This window comes from Lithobates pipiens, unplaced genomic scaffold, assembly GCF_037356315.1.
Source record: "Lithobates pipiens isolate NorthernLeopardFrog02 unplaced genomic scaffold, aLitPip1_a1.2 Scaffold_13, whole genome shotgun sequence".
NCBI lineage: Eukaryota > Metazoa > Chordata > Amphibia > Anura > Ranidae > Lithobates > Lithobates pipiens.
In genome coordinates, this window is record NW_027507718.1 from 338,065,320 (window position 1) to 338,084,854 (window position 19,535).

At 41.4% G+C, this 19,535-nt stretch overlaps 1 protein-coding gene across 3 annotated transcripts in view; it reads right to left on the bottom strand.

Moving 5' to 3' along the window:
* The window catches only part of LRBA (LPS responsive beige-like anchor protein), a 939,113-nt gene that overhangs the window by 91,283 nt on the left and 828,295 nt on the right, over positions 1-19,535 (bottom strand). For 2 of the 3 annotated variants that reach the window (XM_077477021.1, XM_077477024.1), the window contains 2 exons: positions 9,515-9,707; positions 7,951-8,013 (listed from right to left, as the gene is read on the bottom strand). In XM_077477021.1, the coding sequence (XP_077333147.1) occupies positions 7,951-8,013; positions 9,515-9,707 (256 nt within the window). The remainder of the gene's footprint in view (positions 1-7,950; positions 8,014-9,514; positions 9,708-19,535) is intronic. The other variant, XM_077477022.1, reaches the window with a different exon arrangement.

Here is a 19,535-nt window from a genome sequence, read left to right on the forward strand (position 1 = left end):
CAGACCAGTGAACCAGATGGGTTAGAATCTCAAATTGTACATGGTCACAGACTCTAGCATCCTCAGGAGTGAGGTCCTAATATGCTTCCTGACAAGAATGGAGCAATTAGGACAGGCCATTTGTCTCAGGAACACCCTTCTTGTTCTGCTGTCCTCTCAAAAGTTGTCAGAAGTACCTCCACATTATCTACAAATGCCAGCTTTTGTAAAAAATTGTATCAAAATCCGTTTTTTTGTGTTAACAGCCTAAACACATTGAGATTTCTATTCTTGCAAATTAGATGAGAATCAGATCAAATTTTTGGGGAAATTACTGCAAAAAACAGTTAATTGGAGGGGGTGCACATTTTTTTCTTGTCGCTGTAACTGGAAAGAGTTATATTTGAGGGGTTTAGAACTGCTTTTCTGGTTAACAGAAGGAAAAAGAGAAACATTTACTTCTGCCCATAAAACTTGAACAGCGCAAACACCAAACATTGTGGTGCCACAGGGCCCAGCCAGCACTGGCAAGTTTCCAAAAATTCAAACAGGTTCAGCACACAGCCACCCTCCCATCACTCTCAAATACCCCTCTCTACTACCTACTTCTCAGACCTCTCCTTCCTTAACCACTTGTTCACTGGGCACTTAAACCCTCCTCCTGTCCAGGCCAATTTTCAGCTTTCGTCGCTGATGCACTTTGAATAACAATTGCGTGGTCATACAACACTGTATTCAAATGAAATTTTTATAATTTTTTCCCCACAAATATAGATTTCTTTTGGTGGTATTTGATCACCGCTGCGGTTTTTATTTTTTGTTAAAAGAACAATTTTTTTTAAATATTTTTAGATTTCGTTATAAAATTTTACAAACAGGTAATTTTTCTCCTTCATCGATGTACGCTGATGAGGTGGCACTGATAGGCGGCAGTGATGGGCACTGATGAGTGGCAATAATGGGCACTGATCAGCACTGGTTGGTTACACTGATGGGCAGCACTGCTAGGTGGCACTGATTGGCACCACTGGTAGGCATTGATATGTGGCACTTGTGGGTATTGATAGGTGGCACTGGTGGGCACTGGCAGGGGGTACTGGTGGCACAGATGAGGCAGAATTGCCTCTTCCTCTTCGTGGCCGATGTCCCTTGCACACAAGCCGGTGATCGGCTTTTTTTCATCCTCACGCTGTCAGTGGTTACTGAGTTTTTGTTTACATCATGTGATCAGCTGTCATTGGCTGACAGCTGATCATGTGGCAAGGGGTCGGGATTGGCCCCTTAATTGGACCTGTGATCCCCCAAGTCTCAGTGACTTGGTGATCATAGCGTGCGCAGGGGGCGCATGGGACATGTGCAAAGGGATCCCGGAAATTCAGGTTCGCAATGTGGCCGTCATTCGGCTATAGTGTGGATGTCAAGAGGTTAAAAGGTAACAAACACTTTCCTAGGAAAGAAAATATTGCATATACAATTGCTACAAGTCATTGTAATTAAATGTTATTAAAAATTACCTTTATTTGAGATCTGCAGCGCTGTAATTTTCTGTAAAATGCAATATGGCAACCTGGAGAGATCCCGTACACAGATGGTGTACAGAAAGCCTCCCCAGAAATGTAATATTCTGCTTGTGTGATTGGCTCACTGATTTTCCTAGATGTATGCACTAAACTACAAGTCAGATTTTGGGTATCCCCTTCAACAAAAATTGCATTTTTTGTGAGATACTCTCAAAGAAATCACTTCTAAAGGGATTCAGCGTGTGTGTGTGTGTATATATATATATATATATATATATATATATATATATATATATATATATATATATATATATATATATATATATATATATATATACACACACACACATATAAAAACAGTACAGTAGGTCTGTCAATATGAAATCTGTTCAGTATAAAAGAAAAATGCAGTTATGTTGGTGAGCTGGACCCGATTGTCTGCATTTCATCATGTTAGTTATCAAGTAGCAGTGGGGATACATATGTACAAACATGTCTGATACTCCCCATCTCAAGGTTAATACGTTTTATAAGAGATGAAAGCGAGACTATGTTGAAGTCATGAGTTACATGAAGGAAAATGATATGTTTATGCTCCAGAAAAATGAAAAGAGCTACAGCATCAGTACTCCTTCATTCCTTCTTGTTCAACACGAAATTCTTTAGTAACTAAATGCTTCTCTTCTCTGTGGGTGCCATCAAGTTTGTTATTTTCCAGAGCCATCTGTGCTAATTTACTTCTTGCCTAGCCTAACATAAAAAGGGCTTCTTCGTGACATTGGCTTGTCCCTGTTCTTTGTACCCCATCTCCGCCTTTCCCTAAACAGTGTCAGATTTGCCAGCAAATTCCATAATTTTCATCTCATCTGGCTGTGCATTTTTTCCATGTGAAAATAGAACATCTTTAGAGAATCCGTATTTGTACTATATCAGTCATTTAATCAATTACAAAAAAATATTTTAGAATATAACTGAGATCTCCACATCTAGGTTTGAAGAAAAAATAAAAAAGGGAGCCGAACTTACAGCTTACTTCACCCCCAGTGAACTGAGCCAGAAGTGGGAGCAGGTACCTGTCAAAACTGGCTCCCCCCCCCCCCAAAAGGTGCCAAATGCGGCAGTGGAGGGAAGGAGGCAGACAAGCAGAGCTTCCCCTTTTGGGTGGGGCTCTGCTTTAAGCTTTGAAAATGGTCACACAGATGCCCCAGATCCAGGCTTCTCCAGTCTCAAATTTCCCTTTCTGTGTAATGAGTTTGGTGTGAAGGAACTTAAATGGCATGTACAACACAAAGATATGAGAGAAATGGGTTAACGTGAGGGATCTTCCAGTGTAATATATTGAACCTATGGTTATATCTACCTGATATCCTCTGGGTAGGATCGATTTCTCACTGATTCGTTGGCAAGTGGCATTTCCTTTCCTCCCATTCCTACTCTCTCACTGCACCCCCCCCCCCCCCTACATTTTTTCCCTTTCCCTTTTTTTCTCCTTGATGTTTTCAGGACTATACTGGGAACAATTGACTATATTTATTTAGATGCAGAAGGTATATGCCCTTGGTATAGAGTCTACTGCTAATAATATTTCCAGAATGGTGCTTTTGTCACGTGTGATGGGCTATAAGTTGTACATCAGCTTTTTTTTTTGCGACTCTGGAAATTTGTTCTTGTCACTGCTAAGTAATGCGATTTACTTTTGTGTGATTATACATGCCATTTTAGTGTGTTGTATTATTTCTAATCTCAATAAATGATTCCTGTTAAATGGCATGCACAAAGTCCTTGCCTCAACCCTACTGAATATCTTATGGATAAACTGAGTACTGTCCGTGATACTTTTTTTATTTGCACTAACATACAATTTTTCAGGACAAGCTTTCGGGTATGTCCCCTTCTTCAAGGTCCAAGCAGTACTGATTTACAAATTTTTAAAAATTTGTAAATCAGTACTGCTTGGACCTTGAAGAAGGGGACATACCCGAAAGCTTGTCCTGAAAAATTGTATGTTAGAGCAAATAAAAAAAGTATCACGGACAGTACTCAATTTTCTCTGTCACAATTGCACTAATACGGCTACAATCACATTAAGTATTATGGATAAACTGAAATCCAAAGTGAGACAGATCTTGTCCAGCATCAGTACCTGACCCCACAAATACTCCTATGGCTAAATAGCAAAAATTACAAAAAGAGGGGCAACTCTATAATCAATGTATATGGTTTTGGAATGGGATGTCCACTAAGCTCATATACAGTGCCTTGAAAAAGTATTCATACCCTTTAAAATTTTCCAAATTTTGTCATGTTACTACAAAAAATAAAAATGTATTTTATGTAACAGACCAACACAAAGTGGCACGCAGTTGTTAAGTGGAAGGAAAATGATAAATGGTTTTCAACATTTTTTACAAATAAATGTGTGAAAAGTGTGGCGTGCATTTGTATTCAGTCAATACTTTGTAGAACAACCTTTCTCAGCAATTACAGCTGCAAGTCTTTTTGGGTATGTCGCTACCAGCTTTGCACATCTAGAGTAATATTTTTGCCCATTCTTCTTTACAAAATAGCTCAAGCTCTGGCAGATTTACTGGAGAGCATCTCCAAGTCTTGCCACAGATTCTCAACTTGATTTAGGTATGGACTTTGACAAGGCTATTCTAACCCATGAATATGCTTTCATCTAAACCATTCCATTGTAGCACTTGGAATGTTTAAGGTCATTGTCCTGCTAGAAGGTGAACCTCCACCCCAATCTCAAGTCATTTGCAGACTAACAGGTTTTCGTCTAAGGTTGTCCTGTATTTGTTTCCATCCATCTACCCATCAACTTTGACCAGCTTCCCTGTCCCTGCTGAAGAAAAGCACCCCACAACATGCTGCCACCACCATGTTTCATGGTGGTGATGGTGTGTTCAGGTGATGTGCAGTATTATTTTTCTGCCACACATAGTGTTTTGCTTTTATGCCAAAAAGTTCAATTTGGGTTTCATCTGACCAGAACGCCTTCTTCCACATGTTTGCTGTGTCCCCCTAATGGCTTCTCGCAAACAGCAAATGGGACTTCTTATGGCTTTCTTTCAACAATGACCTTGTTCTTGCCACTCTTCCATAAAGGCCATATTTGTGGAGTGCACGACTAATAGTTGTTCTGTGGACAGGCTCTCCCACCTGAGCTGCGGATCTCTGCAGCTCCTCCAGAGTTACCATGGCCTCTTGGCTGTTTCACCTGATTTATGCTCTCCTTGCCTGGCCTGTTGGTTTAGGTGGACGGCCATGACTTGGTAGGTTTGCAGTTATGCCAAACTCTTTGCATTTTCGGATGATGGGTTGAACAGTGATTTGCGAGATGTTCAAAGCTTGGTATATTTTTTTATAACCTAACTTTGCTTTAAACTTTTACACAGCTTTATGCCTGACTTGTCTGGTGTGTTCCTTGGCCTTCATGATGCTGTTTGTTCACTAAGGTTCTCTAACAAACCCCCGCGGGCTTCGAAGAACATCTGTATTTATACTGAGATTAAATTACATTGGACTCTGTTTACTAATTAGGTGACTTCTCAAGGCAATTGGTTCCACTAGAATTTAGTTATGGGTATCAGAGTAAAAGGGGCTGAATACAAATGCATGCCACACGTTTCACATATTTATTTATAAAAAAAATGTTGAAAACCATTTATCATTTTACTTTAACTTTACAATTATATGCCACTGTGTTGGTCTATCAAATAAAATTCCAATAAAATACATTTACATTTTTGGTTGTAACATGACAAAAACGTGGAAAATTTCAAGGGGTATGAATACTTTTTCAAGGCATTGTAGAAGTGACAGCCAAGTGTCTGCAAAAAACTTCTGGCCATTTAGTGTATATGTAGAAACCAAGATTCTCAACCAAGTTTCAGTGCCTTAAGCCTTAAACACAGGATTAGATTTTTTGGAATGAAAAAAAAAAAAAAAAACCATCAGCCCTGGTTGGAGCCACTGTACTAACCAGTTAGTTCAGCAATCTCCGTCACGGAGCTATTGTGTTCTGACAGGGGGACTGCCTACCTGCCAGAACACATGGGTCAGTGCTCCCAGCCGTTGGCCAAGAGCGCTGACGAGCAGACTTTTTTTGGTCATGTCCCTTCAGCAGGAGCTGGACATTCGACCAGCTTCTGACGGACTGGCTGTCGTACACACGTGGGCCAAATGTTGCCTGGTTTCTATTGAACCAGCCGATTCCGCCTGATATTCGGCCCATGTGTACAGCGCTTAACGAGCCCAACACAAGGCTTTGCACTCAAAACTGTGCGATAGCTGCATGGATTATTATGTTTTGTGCTGAAACAATAAAGCTTTGTACAAGAATGGCTACATGTACAGTAGTGTAGTAAAGACAGTATGAAATTAGTTCTACTGGAAAAATTTTTTTAGAATTTTTCAGCCTGTAAAATGTTACAGCAGAATATATCTGTCAGACACCAATTAAAACTTTTCTTTGAAATGTGTAGTTTGAATTGTAACTGGATATAAAAAAGTAAAATAAAAGAGTAAAGCTTCATGATTATGCACAAATATAAATCCTCCACCGTTAGCACAGTCTCTGGAAGTACTGTACATGAAAAAAAGTGTGTATATTTTATTCTTCACTAGAAAGCAGAGCTTTCCTGCTCTTACTTGAATATTATCAGGGGACTTAGTGATAGGGAAGCCTAGCGCAGTGAATGATAATGAACTGTGGCTCATCCATTTCCAGCCAGTAAACATCGGTCACAGAACACACTATAAGTCACAGGAAGACTGCTCTCCACTTCTGAAGAGGATAAAACCATATCTCACTGCTCATCATCCTGACTCCTCACACTGGGGAAGGGCCAGCTTTGACAGACACAAATGAGACAATACTTCACAGGCTCGCAAAAACCCCAATGCATTCTAGAGAAATTTACTTAACAATGGAGAAAATATTTCAAATTATTGAACAATAATCATCTTGTGCTTGTTTGTTTTTTGTATTTGTTACATACATTTAAAGTTAATACAACTAAATTAATAAAGTTAATTTACACTAAAATGTCTTATTCAGTACATTGAGCACACCGTGAAAGTAGTACATGAATTCCTAGCAACCAGCATTTTACCATTTTGATGAATAAGGGCATTTTTTTAGGTACATTGTTTTTTTTTGTTCTTTAGCCATAGCCAGAAAACAACTTATATTACTACGGTTGCACCGATAGCATTTTCCTTTTACTGGAAAGTAAGAGTGCATTCCTGTTCAAATTGCATGCAATTCTTTGCAGCGCGATTGGAGCCCATTCATTTTGTATGGGCTTAAATCGCACCGCAAACAACGTAAAGAGTACGTAATGAAAATGAAAGGGTTTTATGTTATCAGCAGGCCTAACACTTTGTATCCCCGTCCTCTGCATACTCACCTTGTTCCAGCAATGTGCACCAAAAACGATGATGAAAAAAAAAACCTTTTTGAAGGTGTAATACATAAGAAAGGTACAATCTCAATTAAACAGCACAGTGCATGGAAGCCTATGGCCAAAAGAACCCCCACCCCCCCAATATTAATGCACAGGGGGTTCTGATTCATTTGTGAATTTAGCCTTTAATTATGTGTAATATTGTATATAACACAGAGAAATATTCTGTTTTAATGGAAGACTATAAAGCACCCAGTGACCAATTTCACCCTCACTATTCAGGTTTTATAACTAGAAAAAAACTATAGGATATAAAGGTGATTTTTATGTAAGCTTTGTACCCGAGATGTGGTTTAATCTCACTTTCTATATACAAGTCTCATTTTGCACATTTCTTGTATATATTCATACAAAGTATATGCCCAATAAGCCTTTTTTTTTTTGCATATTTCTTATACAATATATACAAACGCAATTGTATTTTTATATACAATATCTGCATGATTCATTTGTTGACAGCTGCACTCTACTACAGATGAAAGTAACCTAGGTTTGTGAACAAAAGGCCGGATGTTAATGATAAAGCCCTGAGTTTTATTTCTTCTCAGTGAAGAACCTAGCTGTTATTATGAAAATTTCCCTAGGAGAAAAAAAATGCAGCTCCAGCACATTACTGAACGCCAATTCATCATAACAGGGCCTCGCTCCTGCTCATCAACAAGTCTGAGTGATGAAAAGATCCAATATTATCCTGACAGTGTTTCATGCGCCATTCTCAATCACACATTATTACGGCATCCATATTAATTTTCGGTGACACACGTCCTAGGCCTGTTCAAATTAGGCAAGCCAACGAGGGGGAGTTGATGAAATACCAGCATAGCCACAGCTCATTGCATTCCAATTTGCATGCAAATGGTTTATCAGGAGAATTCCATTCCAGGCAACTGGCAAGTGAAAAACAACAGTAATCTACACTTCAGGGCTACCATACAGAGCTTAATGAATCGCATAGAGAGGAGGAAGTGACAGACCTATGAGAGGATCGATCTCCACTGGCAACTGGTACGGCTGGTCCTGAACAGCACCTTGATGGGCTGGAAGGGGTGAAGATTAGATTAGAACACAAGCTCAGTCTATAGTTTTTAAATAAAAATACTTAAGAAAATGTGCAAAAGATAAAACATAAAAAGAAAGGTAACACTTTCAGGCAAACAGACAAAATAGTAAATCAACAAATAAAAACGCACATATTGCAATTTAGAGGATGCTCTTTTAGTTAAAAGACTTGATCGCTTAGGGTACAGCTCTACCTGTTTGACAATATGATGCGAGTAAGAGTGGACACTAAAATTAACAGCTGTTAATATGCAATAACATTTTATGTTCTCAAAGCCCTATGCAGTTTAATGCATCTATTGAGTGGAAAGCATAAACATTTTCCCTGTTATATAGAAGAGAAAATTAAATGAAAATGAATTAAATCAGTATGTTTGATCAGATCAATGCCCTCTTCTATATAATCAAATTTTTAAGAAGAGAAATTGAGATTTTAATTTGGCAAAATGCATAAGTATTCGCGTAACAATTCTACAGCTGCATTATTCAGTCCTAATCACTAGGCTAGGATTCTTTATATTTATAGGTGAAAAAGCTTCCTTACCCAGGCACATGCTCAGTATCTTTATTTTGTTTTACCAGACACTGAGGCACATGCTTGACTGGCAGCAGCTTCACATGTGACGGTGCAAAATGAGGCAGCACAAAGATGCCTGGTTTTGAATGGACAGCCATCTGCTCTGTATGGCAATTGTAGTCACTGACTTCGTACAGCACATATTATTCCTAGAGCCATGCTCCAAAGTCCTGCCAAACAGCTAATTACAGAGGAGCGCTTCTGGAAGCATCATAAGAGAGTTTTATTTTAACTTGCAAATGTCTGTTCTGAGCGTATTTAGTATTACAGTATCAATTCCAGAAAATGCTGCATCCAAATATCTGCACAATTGTAGAGACCAGCATATTCATTCAAGATGCAAAGTGTACTGCAAAGTCAGAGAAAACTATGGCAGACAATCACATGACCTGACCAGAGTACTCTGAAAAGTAACTGGCTGCTGAGGACTACTGCACTATGTTGCTCTCTGAATTTTTACGAATAAATACTGGTGTTGCTGCACTCAGAGGCCTTCCTTTCTGTTAGTTTTTCTTTAGAAATTGCTTCTATTCTTTGAAGTGCTGCTCAAGTGCCCTCTGTGCATCCCCCAGCTATTCCTAGTCCCATTGGATAGTGGCCCAGAGAACCAAGACACCCAGGGGGTCCTATTCATACAGATGTGCCCTACATACCTCTATCTTCTCTGAAGATAAGGGTGCATAAAAGGTGCACCCTAAACTACCTAACACATTTCACACATAAACTACCCAATACATTTCTGCTTTATATTTCAAGTTCAAGTTTAACCTGTTGACCACTTCTCTCCACCACACATACATTACCTACTTTATACTAATATTGTCTATAAGACATGTTCAACCCTAATACATGCACAATTATGAGCTGGTATTTCAGTTGAATTACAAAGTTTTAGAACTTACCAGGAAGACTATGCCACTTGTTTACAGCAAACAGTCTGTTAGCTGTGACAGTTATGACTGCAGGACTGGCCAATCCAGGCTGAGTATTCGCAGCAACGTGAGTAACCAGCGAGTTGGAGGGAAACTTCAGAACCATAATGACATCATGCTGAGCTTGGTCTGTAAACATCAGTGGAGTCTGCAGGAGGAGATACTGTTGAGTGGGCACAACAAGACCCCAAACACAAGTGGAAGAAGAAGTGGGAACAAAGTGTACAAAGAAAGACAAATCAAAGAACAAAGGGAAGGAGAACAGGACAAGAAAAGGGAGACATGGTTATAATAGAGAAGCCAACAGCAGCAGGAAATGCAAAGCAAAAGTATAAGAGAAGCAAGTCCAGTAGGGATAAATCTTTCAGCTGGGTATGGAAGATCACATAGCCCTTTTCCACTCAGAATCTCACAATGAGAGACTTCTACATGTATCCAAAATGTAATTTAATTATGATATGTTGACCTTTAAATGCAAACAGTGCTTGGCAAAATTCTTTTTTAAAGGGGAGTTGCCCCCCAAAAAATAAAACCACTTAAAAATCTTAAAAAAAATCAAAAAAAAATAATTGGCAAAAAAAAAATTTTTTACTCACCTCTAAATACCGGTTGCTAGGGGGTCCCTCGTAGTCTGCCTTCTTCATTGCCCGGGCTGGTGACATCACTTCCCCTCGCGCCGCACATTCACCTGGGACCTGTCACGTGTCCCAGGTGACTGTACGGCGTATCACGGCGCCCTGCGCCGCTCGCGCATGCGCAGTGGGTGCCCGGCTGTGAAGCCACAGCCGGGTGCCCACAGTATGCATGACGGCGCCGCGAGCGGAGCGGGGAGCGAGGGGGGGGCTTCGTTCCCCCGCATCGCTGGAACCCGGGACAGGTAAGTGTCCGATTATTAAAAGCCAGCAGCTGCAGTATTTGTAGCTGCTGACTTTTAATTTTTTTTTTTTAGGGGGTACCCCACTTTAAAGTGCCACTGCCACATCGGTGCAGTCATACTTGCTGTAGAGCTCCACCCGCTCCTGGAGTACAAACGCTCAATAAGATTGGATAAGAGTGCAGAGCGCATGTGCTGGACTGGCTGGGATGATTTTGAAAAGGTGCTCTATAGTGCCTGCAAACTTAACAGCCAGTTTCTCTGGATCAAGGACAGAAGAGCATGGGACGATCTCAAATGTATCTCTTTAATTTAGATCGGTCAGTTTAATGACACTCCTGGAAGATAGCCATCCCTACACTCCTGGACTCTGAGGGGAGAGATGTAGTGTCCTCACATACCACATCTCTGCCCACCCCTCCCCTCTGCTGCCTATTCACAGAAGCCTTGGTATTTTGTGAATGAGTTTACGCAATACAAAGGCACTATGAATGGGCAGCACAGTGGAGGGGTGGGGGCAGTAATTGCATACAAATCTACAGCTAAGACCAGATCGTCTGGAACTATAGCCATAGCTATCCTTCTGGAGCTCCATATAACTTCCAGGTGTAAATTAAAGAGATAGGTTCATAAGGTGGTATGCACCTCACTGGAGTAAACTCATGCAAGCAGATTTATCAAAGTGGCCTAATTCCTAGATTTTAGCTTTACTAACTCCAAAGCAGACACTTTAGTGTCAAGCATGCATAAAAACACTGGGCAATAAAGAAAATAATTTAACTGGGTGACAAAAAAAGATGTAAAACTTTTATTTCACTAAAAATAACGCTTAACTGCTGTAAATTGAATCAAATGTCATAAGAAAAATATAAGGCTTCTACTTATCAGATGTTATACTACACTAAAGTGATTCTGATCTGCTTCTGCCAACATGTTATCTTCTCCTGATATTGTGGATATGATTCCTGTCTTTTGTCTGCGCATGCTGTTTAAAATTCTTTAATAAAGCTTTTATGAAAAAAAGAAAAAAGACTATTTGGGAGGCCCATTGCTCTTTTAAGCCAACAAAACACTAAAATGCCAACTTTCAGAAACATTTCTTCATCTAAATTAGCAAAACCCAGCTTGATCATCTAACCTCAAGGAAAACTGTAAGTTCTGGAATATTAGACAGTTATTTGTGGCAAGTGCAATTTGCAATTAAAGTGTTTGAGAAAGCTTAAGGAAACGTTAGTACTGTGGATAAATTCAGAGACTATGTACAGAGTTCAACTGCAAGTAAGTGCAAACCAGAACCATGCTATAACATCAAAGGTAGTTGAATATTTTTCCCTCATTCAGCCCAGAAAAACGCAGTTAAAGGCCAATTAAAGTGCACAAAGCACTGTGTAAATATCCCAGAATAGACATATTCCTTTTAAAATAAGCATAGCACAAAATATCCCAGCACCTGCTTATAATAAGCTAAAAGAGGTTCTCATATTAAATAGTAAGTTTCATTTTCACAAATAGAGTACAATTAGGCACTTCCTTAGAGCAGACCTGTGCGATGTATACGGAGTGGTGGCTGGTTTTTGGAGGCCTAAGTCACAGTACATAGGGGCATGTCAGATAGTCAGCTAAACTATACAACATGTACTTGGCATCTATCCAGCAGGAAGGTAAGCCTCAAAACTAGCAAACAAGGCGGTCCCATAACAACTAGCCCAAATTCACAGCTCTGGGTTCAGGATAATGGCCAAAGTACCCATATTACCCAGAAATACAATACAGGCAGTTCCATTTGAGCAGATTGTTATTTAGGCAGAAGCCATTAGTTCATAATTTAATTATTGACATTTACTGTTTAAATTCAGAACCTCTTGGAAAGACAGAGGACATCATGCAAGCAAGAAAGAATGACAAACTCAAGAAACCGGATAACTATTGAAAACACAAGATGCATGCTAATATTCAGGAAATTAAACAAGTAATACAATTTAAAAAGTAACCTTTTTAACTTAAATTTACATAAGAATGGAAATATCAGCCTAAAAAGCTACTTTAAAATTTTTGCACCTTGTATATAGACACATCGAAATAACTATTTGAATTTAAACAGACATTTTAAAAAAACTGAAAATTAATCCAATCCAAAAATGCAGCTAAATCAAAGCCTAATAATACTCTGGCCCTGTAATTACACAGAATATTTGTAAACTTTTTTTTTTTTTAAACTAAAAAGCTATTAAAACGATATTTGCATTTTTATTATCAGCCCATTTTAAAAAGTTATTAAGAGTACTTACAAAAACATATTGCACCATGAAATCCTGTTTGTACTCTTTGCACAAAGGTGTAAATAAAGGCAACTAATAAGCTATCTAGACACCCTTCTGAGCAAGTGGCTAAAAGCCAATCAATATTATGAGTTAATTCTCCCTGGATGCTCATTCAATTAAAGGTGTCAGTAATGCCTCATCTGATGTGGCCTCAATTAAATCCAGCTATCTGATAGTGTGAAGGCACAAGGGGATTCAACAACAGCAGCAGAACCAGACAAATAGGCAGCCTTTATGTGGCTGCTAATTACTACACCTGGTGTATATTATGGCTGGTGCACTTAACAGCGCGAGATGGCTTTAATTTCTGCTGTGAAAATAAAAATGTGCACACAATAGCCCAGAGGAAAGAAACCGCATTATGAGCTAACATGAAACCCTGAACAACAGCAAAATGCAAAGCAAATGTGTAATACCATTTTTATTGGTATTACTCGCAATCATTTTTGTGATTTTTTTTTTTTTAGGGTGCAAGTTACCCTGGTATAAAATGGTGATGTAAATCTGGGATGCAAGCATGATATTGTTCTACATAAGAAAAAGTTCATACTCTAAAAAAGCAATGCTGTCCGTATGCTATTCCAATAGGCAGACAATAGGCATAACATTGGTTATGGAACTTGTGCGACTTGGTGAATGGAATGAGGGAGTGCTGGTGACTTACAAGAGAATATGTTTTTTTTTGTTTGTTTTTTAAATGTCAATGTCCCTGTTTAGGAGTTTTCACACCATTCTTGTTGTGGTAACCACAAAGGATGTAAGATTAGCCCAATGTGGTTGGAGACAACACAGACATGACAAAGTTTGTTGCCCTCCCGTGTTTTTTTTTTTTTTTTTTATATCTAAAGGATTTTTAAAACAGCTTACCTGTAAAAATCCTTTTCTTTGACAACATCAGGGGACACAGAGCCATAGTACTTACTACGTGGGTTATATCGGTGTATCAGGTGCTGGACACTGCCACGCCCCTTAAGGCGTGAACTTCCCCCATATAACCCCTCCCACTACTGGGAGTCCTCAGTTTTGTAGCCAAACAATCAAAGTGTATAAGGAGAAGAAGAGAGGGACCTCTGTGTCCCGATGTACATCAAAGAAAAGTATTTTACAGGTAAGCTGTTTTGAAAATCCTATTTTCTTTTCTTACATCAGGGGACACAGAGCCATAGTACTTACTACGTGGGATGTCCCATAGTAATGGCAACTAAAGGGGGGGGAGACACAACAAAAAAGGAAGTCAGGGGACTTATACTGCAGCCTGAAGTATGCTGCGTCCAAAGGCAGAATCCTCCAGACCCTTAACATCGATTTTATAAAATCTGGTAAATGTATGAACTGAAGACCATGTTGTGGCTTTACAGATCTGAGCCTCAGAGGCCTGATGATGCACCGCCCAGGGAGGTACTAATCGCCCTGGTAGAGTTTGCCTTAATATGAAAAGGAGGAACCTTACACTTTAAACAATAAGCCTGCACAATGACCTGATGAATCCACTTAGCAATAGTGGATCTCGATGCTGCCTGTCTTCTCCTTGGACCATCCGACAGAACAAAATATCTGTCTTACGAACTTGAGTGGTCACTCTTAAATACACTCTGACCGCCCTTACTACATCAAGGGAATGTAGTAACCTCTCTTGCCTAGATTGAGGCTCTGGGAAGAATGAAGGAAGAACAATACCTTGGTTGAAGTGAAAACCTGTCACTACCTTTGGCAGGAATTTAGGATGAGGGCGTAAAACCACCTTATCCTTATGCATAATCAGATATGGCTCCTTACAAGATAGAGCTGCTAGTTCAGAAACTATTCTGGCAGAAGAAATGGCAACCAGAAAGACTATCTTTCTGGTCAACAGAACCAAGGGAATTTCCCGTAAAGGTTCAAAAGGTTGCTTTTGTAAAGCTGACAGAACCAAATTCAAATCCCAAGGATTTAGGGGTGTCTTGATCGGAGGACTGATCTGTGTTACCCCCTGCACAAAGCTATGCACTAAAGAGTGAGAAGCTAAAGGCCGCTGAAAGAACACTGACAAGGCCAAGATCTGGCCAGATTCATCTCTAATCCCATTTGTAGGAATTCAAGGATTCTACCTATAACATATTTCCTGGGGTGCCAACCCCTGGATCCGCACCAGGCAACATAAGCCTTCCAGACTCTATAGTAAATGATCATGGAAGCTGGCTTCCTGGCATTAATAAAGATAGATATGACTGAAGGAGATAACCCATCACCCCTTAGGATGTGGGTCTCAATAGCCAGACCGTCAAATTTAGCGTCTGTAAGGTAGGATGGAATTTAGCTATGAGTAAGCGCTAGGTTTAGCGTGAAACGTGTCAGCAATTTTGTTTTTCTTTTTTCCCTTTGTTGCTGTTATCTGTGTGATGTGAGGTTCTTTTAGTTTGAAGAAATAAAAGGCACTTTTTACTTTTCATCTGATCCGGAGTGCGGCTGTCCAGAGTTTGTTCATCCATCTATAAGGTAGGATAGAATACCGGACCCTGCGAAAGAAAGTCCGGCTGTAATGGCAGAGTGCAGGGAACTCCTGCTGCCATCCTTATGATCTCTCGCGAACCAAGGCCTTCTGGGCCACGAGAATCACCTCCTTTTGTTTCTGCCTGATCCTGCGAAGAAGATGCAGAAGTAGCAGAACTGGAGGAAATGCATAGATCAGAGAAAACTGATCCTGTGGGAAGACTAATGCGTCTGTTCCGCAAGCTAGCAGATGCCTTGTCCTTGACACAAAGTTGACCACCTTGTCGATGAATCTGGATGCGAACAGGTCAACGTCCGGAGTACCCCATTCTCTGACATATCGCAAGATGTCGGGGTGAAGAGATCACTCTCCTGGAAACAATTGTTGGCGGCTCAAGTAGTCCGCCTGCCAATTCTCTATCCCGGGAATGAAAACCGACGATAGGCAAGGGACATTGTGTGCTGCCCACGACAAAACGTGAGTAACCTCTCTCTGGGCTGCACAGCTCCTCGTGCCCCCTTGGCGATTGATGTAAGCCACAGCCGTGGCGTTGGCGGACTGAATCCTGACAGGACAGCCCTTTAGTCTGACCGTCCAGGCTCTTAAAGCCAGACGGATTGCCCGAATTTCACAAATTTTGATAGGCAAGGTCCTTTCCAACCTGGACCACTTTCCCTGGATAGAATCCTCATCCAGGACCGCTCCCTAGCCTAAAAGACTGGCATCCGTGGTTACTACCTTCCAGGTGGAGGGTAGAAATGTCCTTCCCTTTTGAAGGTTGCTGGATATGAGCCAATTCAGGCTCTGACTTACTTCGGGAGCAAGCTGAATCGGAAAATCTAAGGCCTGAACCTTTTTGTTCCAGGCTGACAGGATTGCACTTTGTAGCAATCTTGAATGAAACTGTGCGTAAGGGACGGCCTCGAAGGAGGCCACCATCTTCCCCAATAATCTCATGTACAACCGAATGGAAGGCTTTTTCTTTGCCTTGATGAGATGAATTAGTTTTACAATGGAACTGATTCTCTTTGGAGGTAGAAATACATTCCCCTGCCTGGTATCTATGATTAGTCCCAGGTACTGTACTCTCCTTGATGGCCTCAAGGAGGATTTCTCTAGGTTGAGAACCCAGCCTAAAGATTCCAGGTAGTTTACGGTTGTTACCAGACCGTGGTCTAACCCGGAAACCATATGATCTACTGAGAGTAGATCGCCCAAATATGCTACGACCATTATGCCCTGAGCCCTTAATCTGGCTAAAGCAGGACCCAGAATCTTTGAGAATACTCAAGGAGCTGTGGCTAGAACGAATGGCAAGGCCACAAACTGAAAGTGACTGTTTTCTACTTCGAAGCACAGAAACCTCAGGTGAGCGGGAAATATTTGCATATGAAGACAGGCATCCTTGATATAGATTGAAGCCAAAAATTGTCCTCCTTGGAGGATGGCTACTACCGGCCGAATTGACTCCATGCGGAAAGATTAGATGCTCAAGTGCCGATTTAGGTCTCTGAGATCTAAGCTAGGTCTTACTTCCCCGTTTGGTTTCGGGACCGTTAAGAGGTTTGAATAAAAACCTGTGCCCTGTTCCTCTAAGGGAACCTCTGATATGACTGCCTTGGCTAGCAGATGGTCCAGTGCTAGAAAGAGAGCCTTCTTATCTGGGTCCTTGGGAACCCATGACCTTAGAAACCGAGGAGACGGCAAAACTCAGAACTCTAGTTTGTAGCCTAGAGACACTGCAGAAGCCACCCATTTGTCCTGACATTACTCCAGCCAGATCTTTGAAAATTGCAGGAGCCTTCCCCCCACCCGAGCAAGCAGGGGGGCCCCTTCATAAGGAGGCTTTAGTACTCTGCTTGGTGGGCTTCTTTCCCCAAGATCTTTTCTGGCCTTGGTGCTGTCCCTGGGGTTTCCCCTTTGAACCTGGCAGCTGAGGTTGTCGAGACTGCCTAGAAGCTGATGTCCCTGATACAGGAGAAGAAGCCCGCTTAAATGAGAAATGTTTAAATTTCTTTTTACTGGCAACAGAGAGCTTTTGCCATTGGAAATCTTTTTTAAGTATTTATCCAAATCTTCTCCAAATAGCCAGTCATCATGAAAAGGGAAACTGGCTAGGAGCTTCTTACACAGTGCTTTGCCTGACCAACTCTTAAGCCAAAGAACTCTGCGAAAATGCACTAGTTCCAACATCAGACGTGAAATCTGAATGGACGCATCTCTCATAGCATCCACTGTGAAACACAGTGCGTCTGCTAAATCAGCGTACTGCTGAACCTGTTCAACAGGTAAAAATGTAAGCATCTCCTCAAATTGTTCCTTAATGGCCTGGGATACACCCATTGCGGCCAGAACTGGCTGCACTGCTGAACCTGCTAAAGCCACCTGGTTCTTAGAAAGGTGCTCCACCTTCTTATCCGCTGAGTCCTTCAGCGTGAGTGGATCAACCGACATGTGAGGTTCTTATTTACATAGGTAATCACAGCATCAACCCCTGGAATCCTCCATTTCTTATAGAAATCCTCTTCCATAAGATACAGTTTGGCAAATCTCTTAGGAGGATAAAACTGCTTATCCGGATGCTCCCACTCTGCGCACATGGATAGGAAAGGCATCCCCAGCCGGAGGAGGTTTTAATGACCCTAACTTAGAGATGGGATCATCAGAAGCATGTGCTGCAGGTAGCAAAAAAGTTGAACAAACCAACTTAGTGAGAGCGTGCACAAGGAAGCTCTCTTGCGGTGATACTCCTTCCGTGTTAGGATCCTCAGAAGAGGATAAGCCAGTATCTTCCATATCTCTAGGAAGATCTGCCTGATCCCCGGCATCCTGAACCTACAGAGGAGGATCCTGAGCACTTGAAGGGGATCTACGGTGTTTAACCCCGCTCTGAAGGGATAAAATCGCATCAAGCTTTTTCTCTAAGCCAGTGATGGTACTGGACAACACTTCACGTGTAACATACTCAGGGGCTGAAGCTTCTTGAGCGACTGCAATAACAGCTTCCCCTGACGGCTCAATCTGACCGGCCGCAACACTCTCAGAGGAGTTTGACATTCTTTTGGACAGGGTCTTAAATTGTTGTGACCCCTCAGAACCCTTAGAAGAGTTCCTGCCCCCCCCCCCTGCCACTCATAGCTCACAGTACAAAGCAGAGGCACTACCAGCAAAAGAATGTAACTCTTGCTAAGCTATAGTACAGTACAAAGCTGCTATTAGTCTTAGCTATACAGTACACTGTTGTCAACAAAAGGGGGATGCCTGTGTCACCAAAACCTGACCAGCAAGCACTCTGCTCTGTCCCGCCACTGCCAGACTACAGCTCTGCCTGTGTAGCTTAAATTACTTCCTCCACGTGTGGCTGGCGTCTGACGCCTTTTAGCCCCGCCCCCTTCCTCTTACAACAGGGAAGTGTGTGAGCGCCGGCATCATGGCGGCCGGGGGGGGGGGGGGGGGGGTACCATTCATTTAGTCCATTAATGGAGACATCAGAACGAATCCGGTCAGGATGGCTGGCTCTCATCAAAGGATTAATGCCCGTGGAGCTCAGTGCCCAACACCTTAGACACTGGCGAAAAAACTGAGGACTCCCAGTAGTGGGAGGGGTTATATGGGGGACATGGAATGCTGGACTGGGGAGCGCGCACTGGAGATCGCTTCTCCCAGGGGGTTATCTGATGTGGGGAGGAGCCGAAAGAGCTGCCAAGGGACCCCAGAAGACCAGGTTCAGGGCAACTCTGTGCAAAACGAGCTGCACGGTTGAGGCAAGTATGACATGTTTGTTGTTTTTAAAAAATTTTATTTTTTTTAAACAAACCTTTAGTGTCACTTTAAAGAGTTTGTTACTGCAACATTTCATATTCTTGATATGTGCCTGCTGTACCATGTACTTGTATAAAAAGTATCCAGTATCGTGTGCTCTTTGTATTGCTTTCTTTATGTGAAATCCTTGGTGTTCCTGCCAGTTGTTCTGCTTTCCTAATAAAAATGGACTACACTAAGCAGGAGAGCACACGTCCCCCCCCCCCCCCCCCCCCCCCCCGCACAGCCATTCCCTGGGAAGCTCAGTGTGCTGCTGCTTCTCATCCTCCAGCTCTTATGCAGCTGAGACCAGAGGGAACATGATCACTTACAAAAAAAAAATATTAATACCTTTTTTCCCTTTTTTTTTTATATCTGTACAAAAATATTTTGCCTCTTTTTGCCTTTCATTTCTATTTTAAGGTAAACTTTTAAGTTTGCTTTAACTGCTTACCGACCGCCTCACGCAGATATACTGTGGCAGAAGGGCACGTACAGATTAACGTACATGTACGTTGCCCCTTA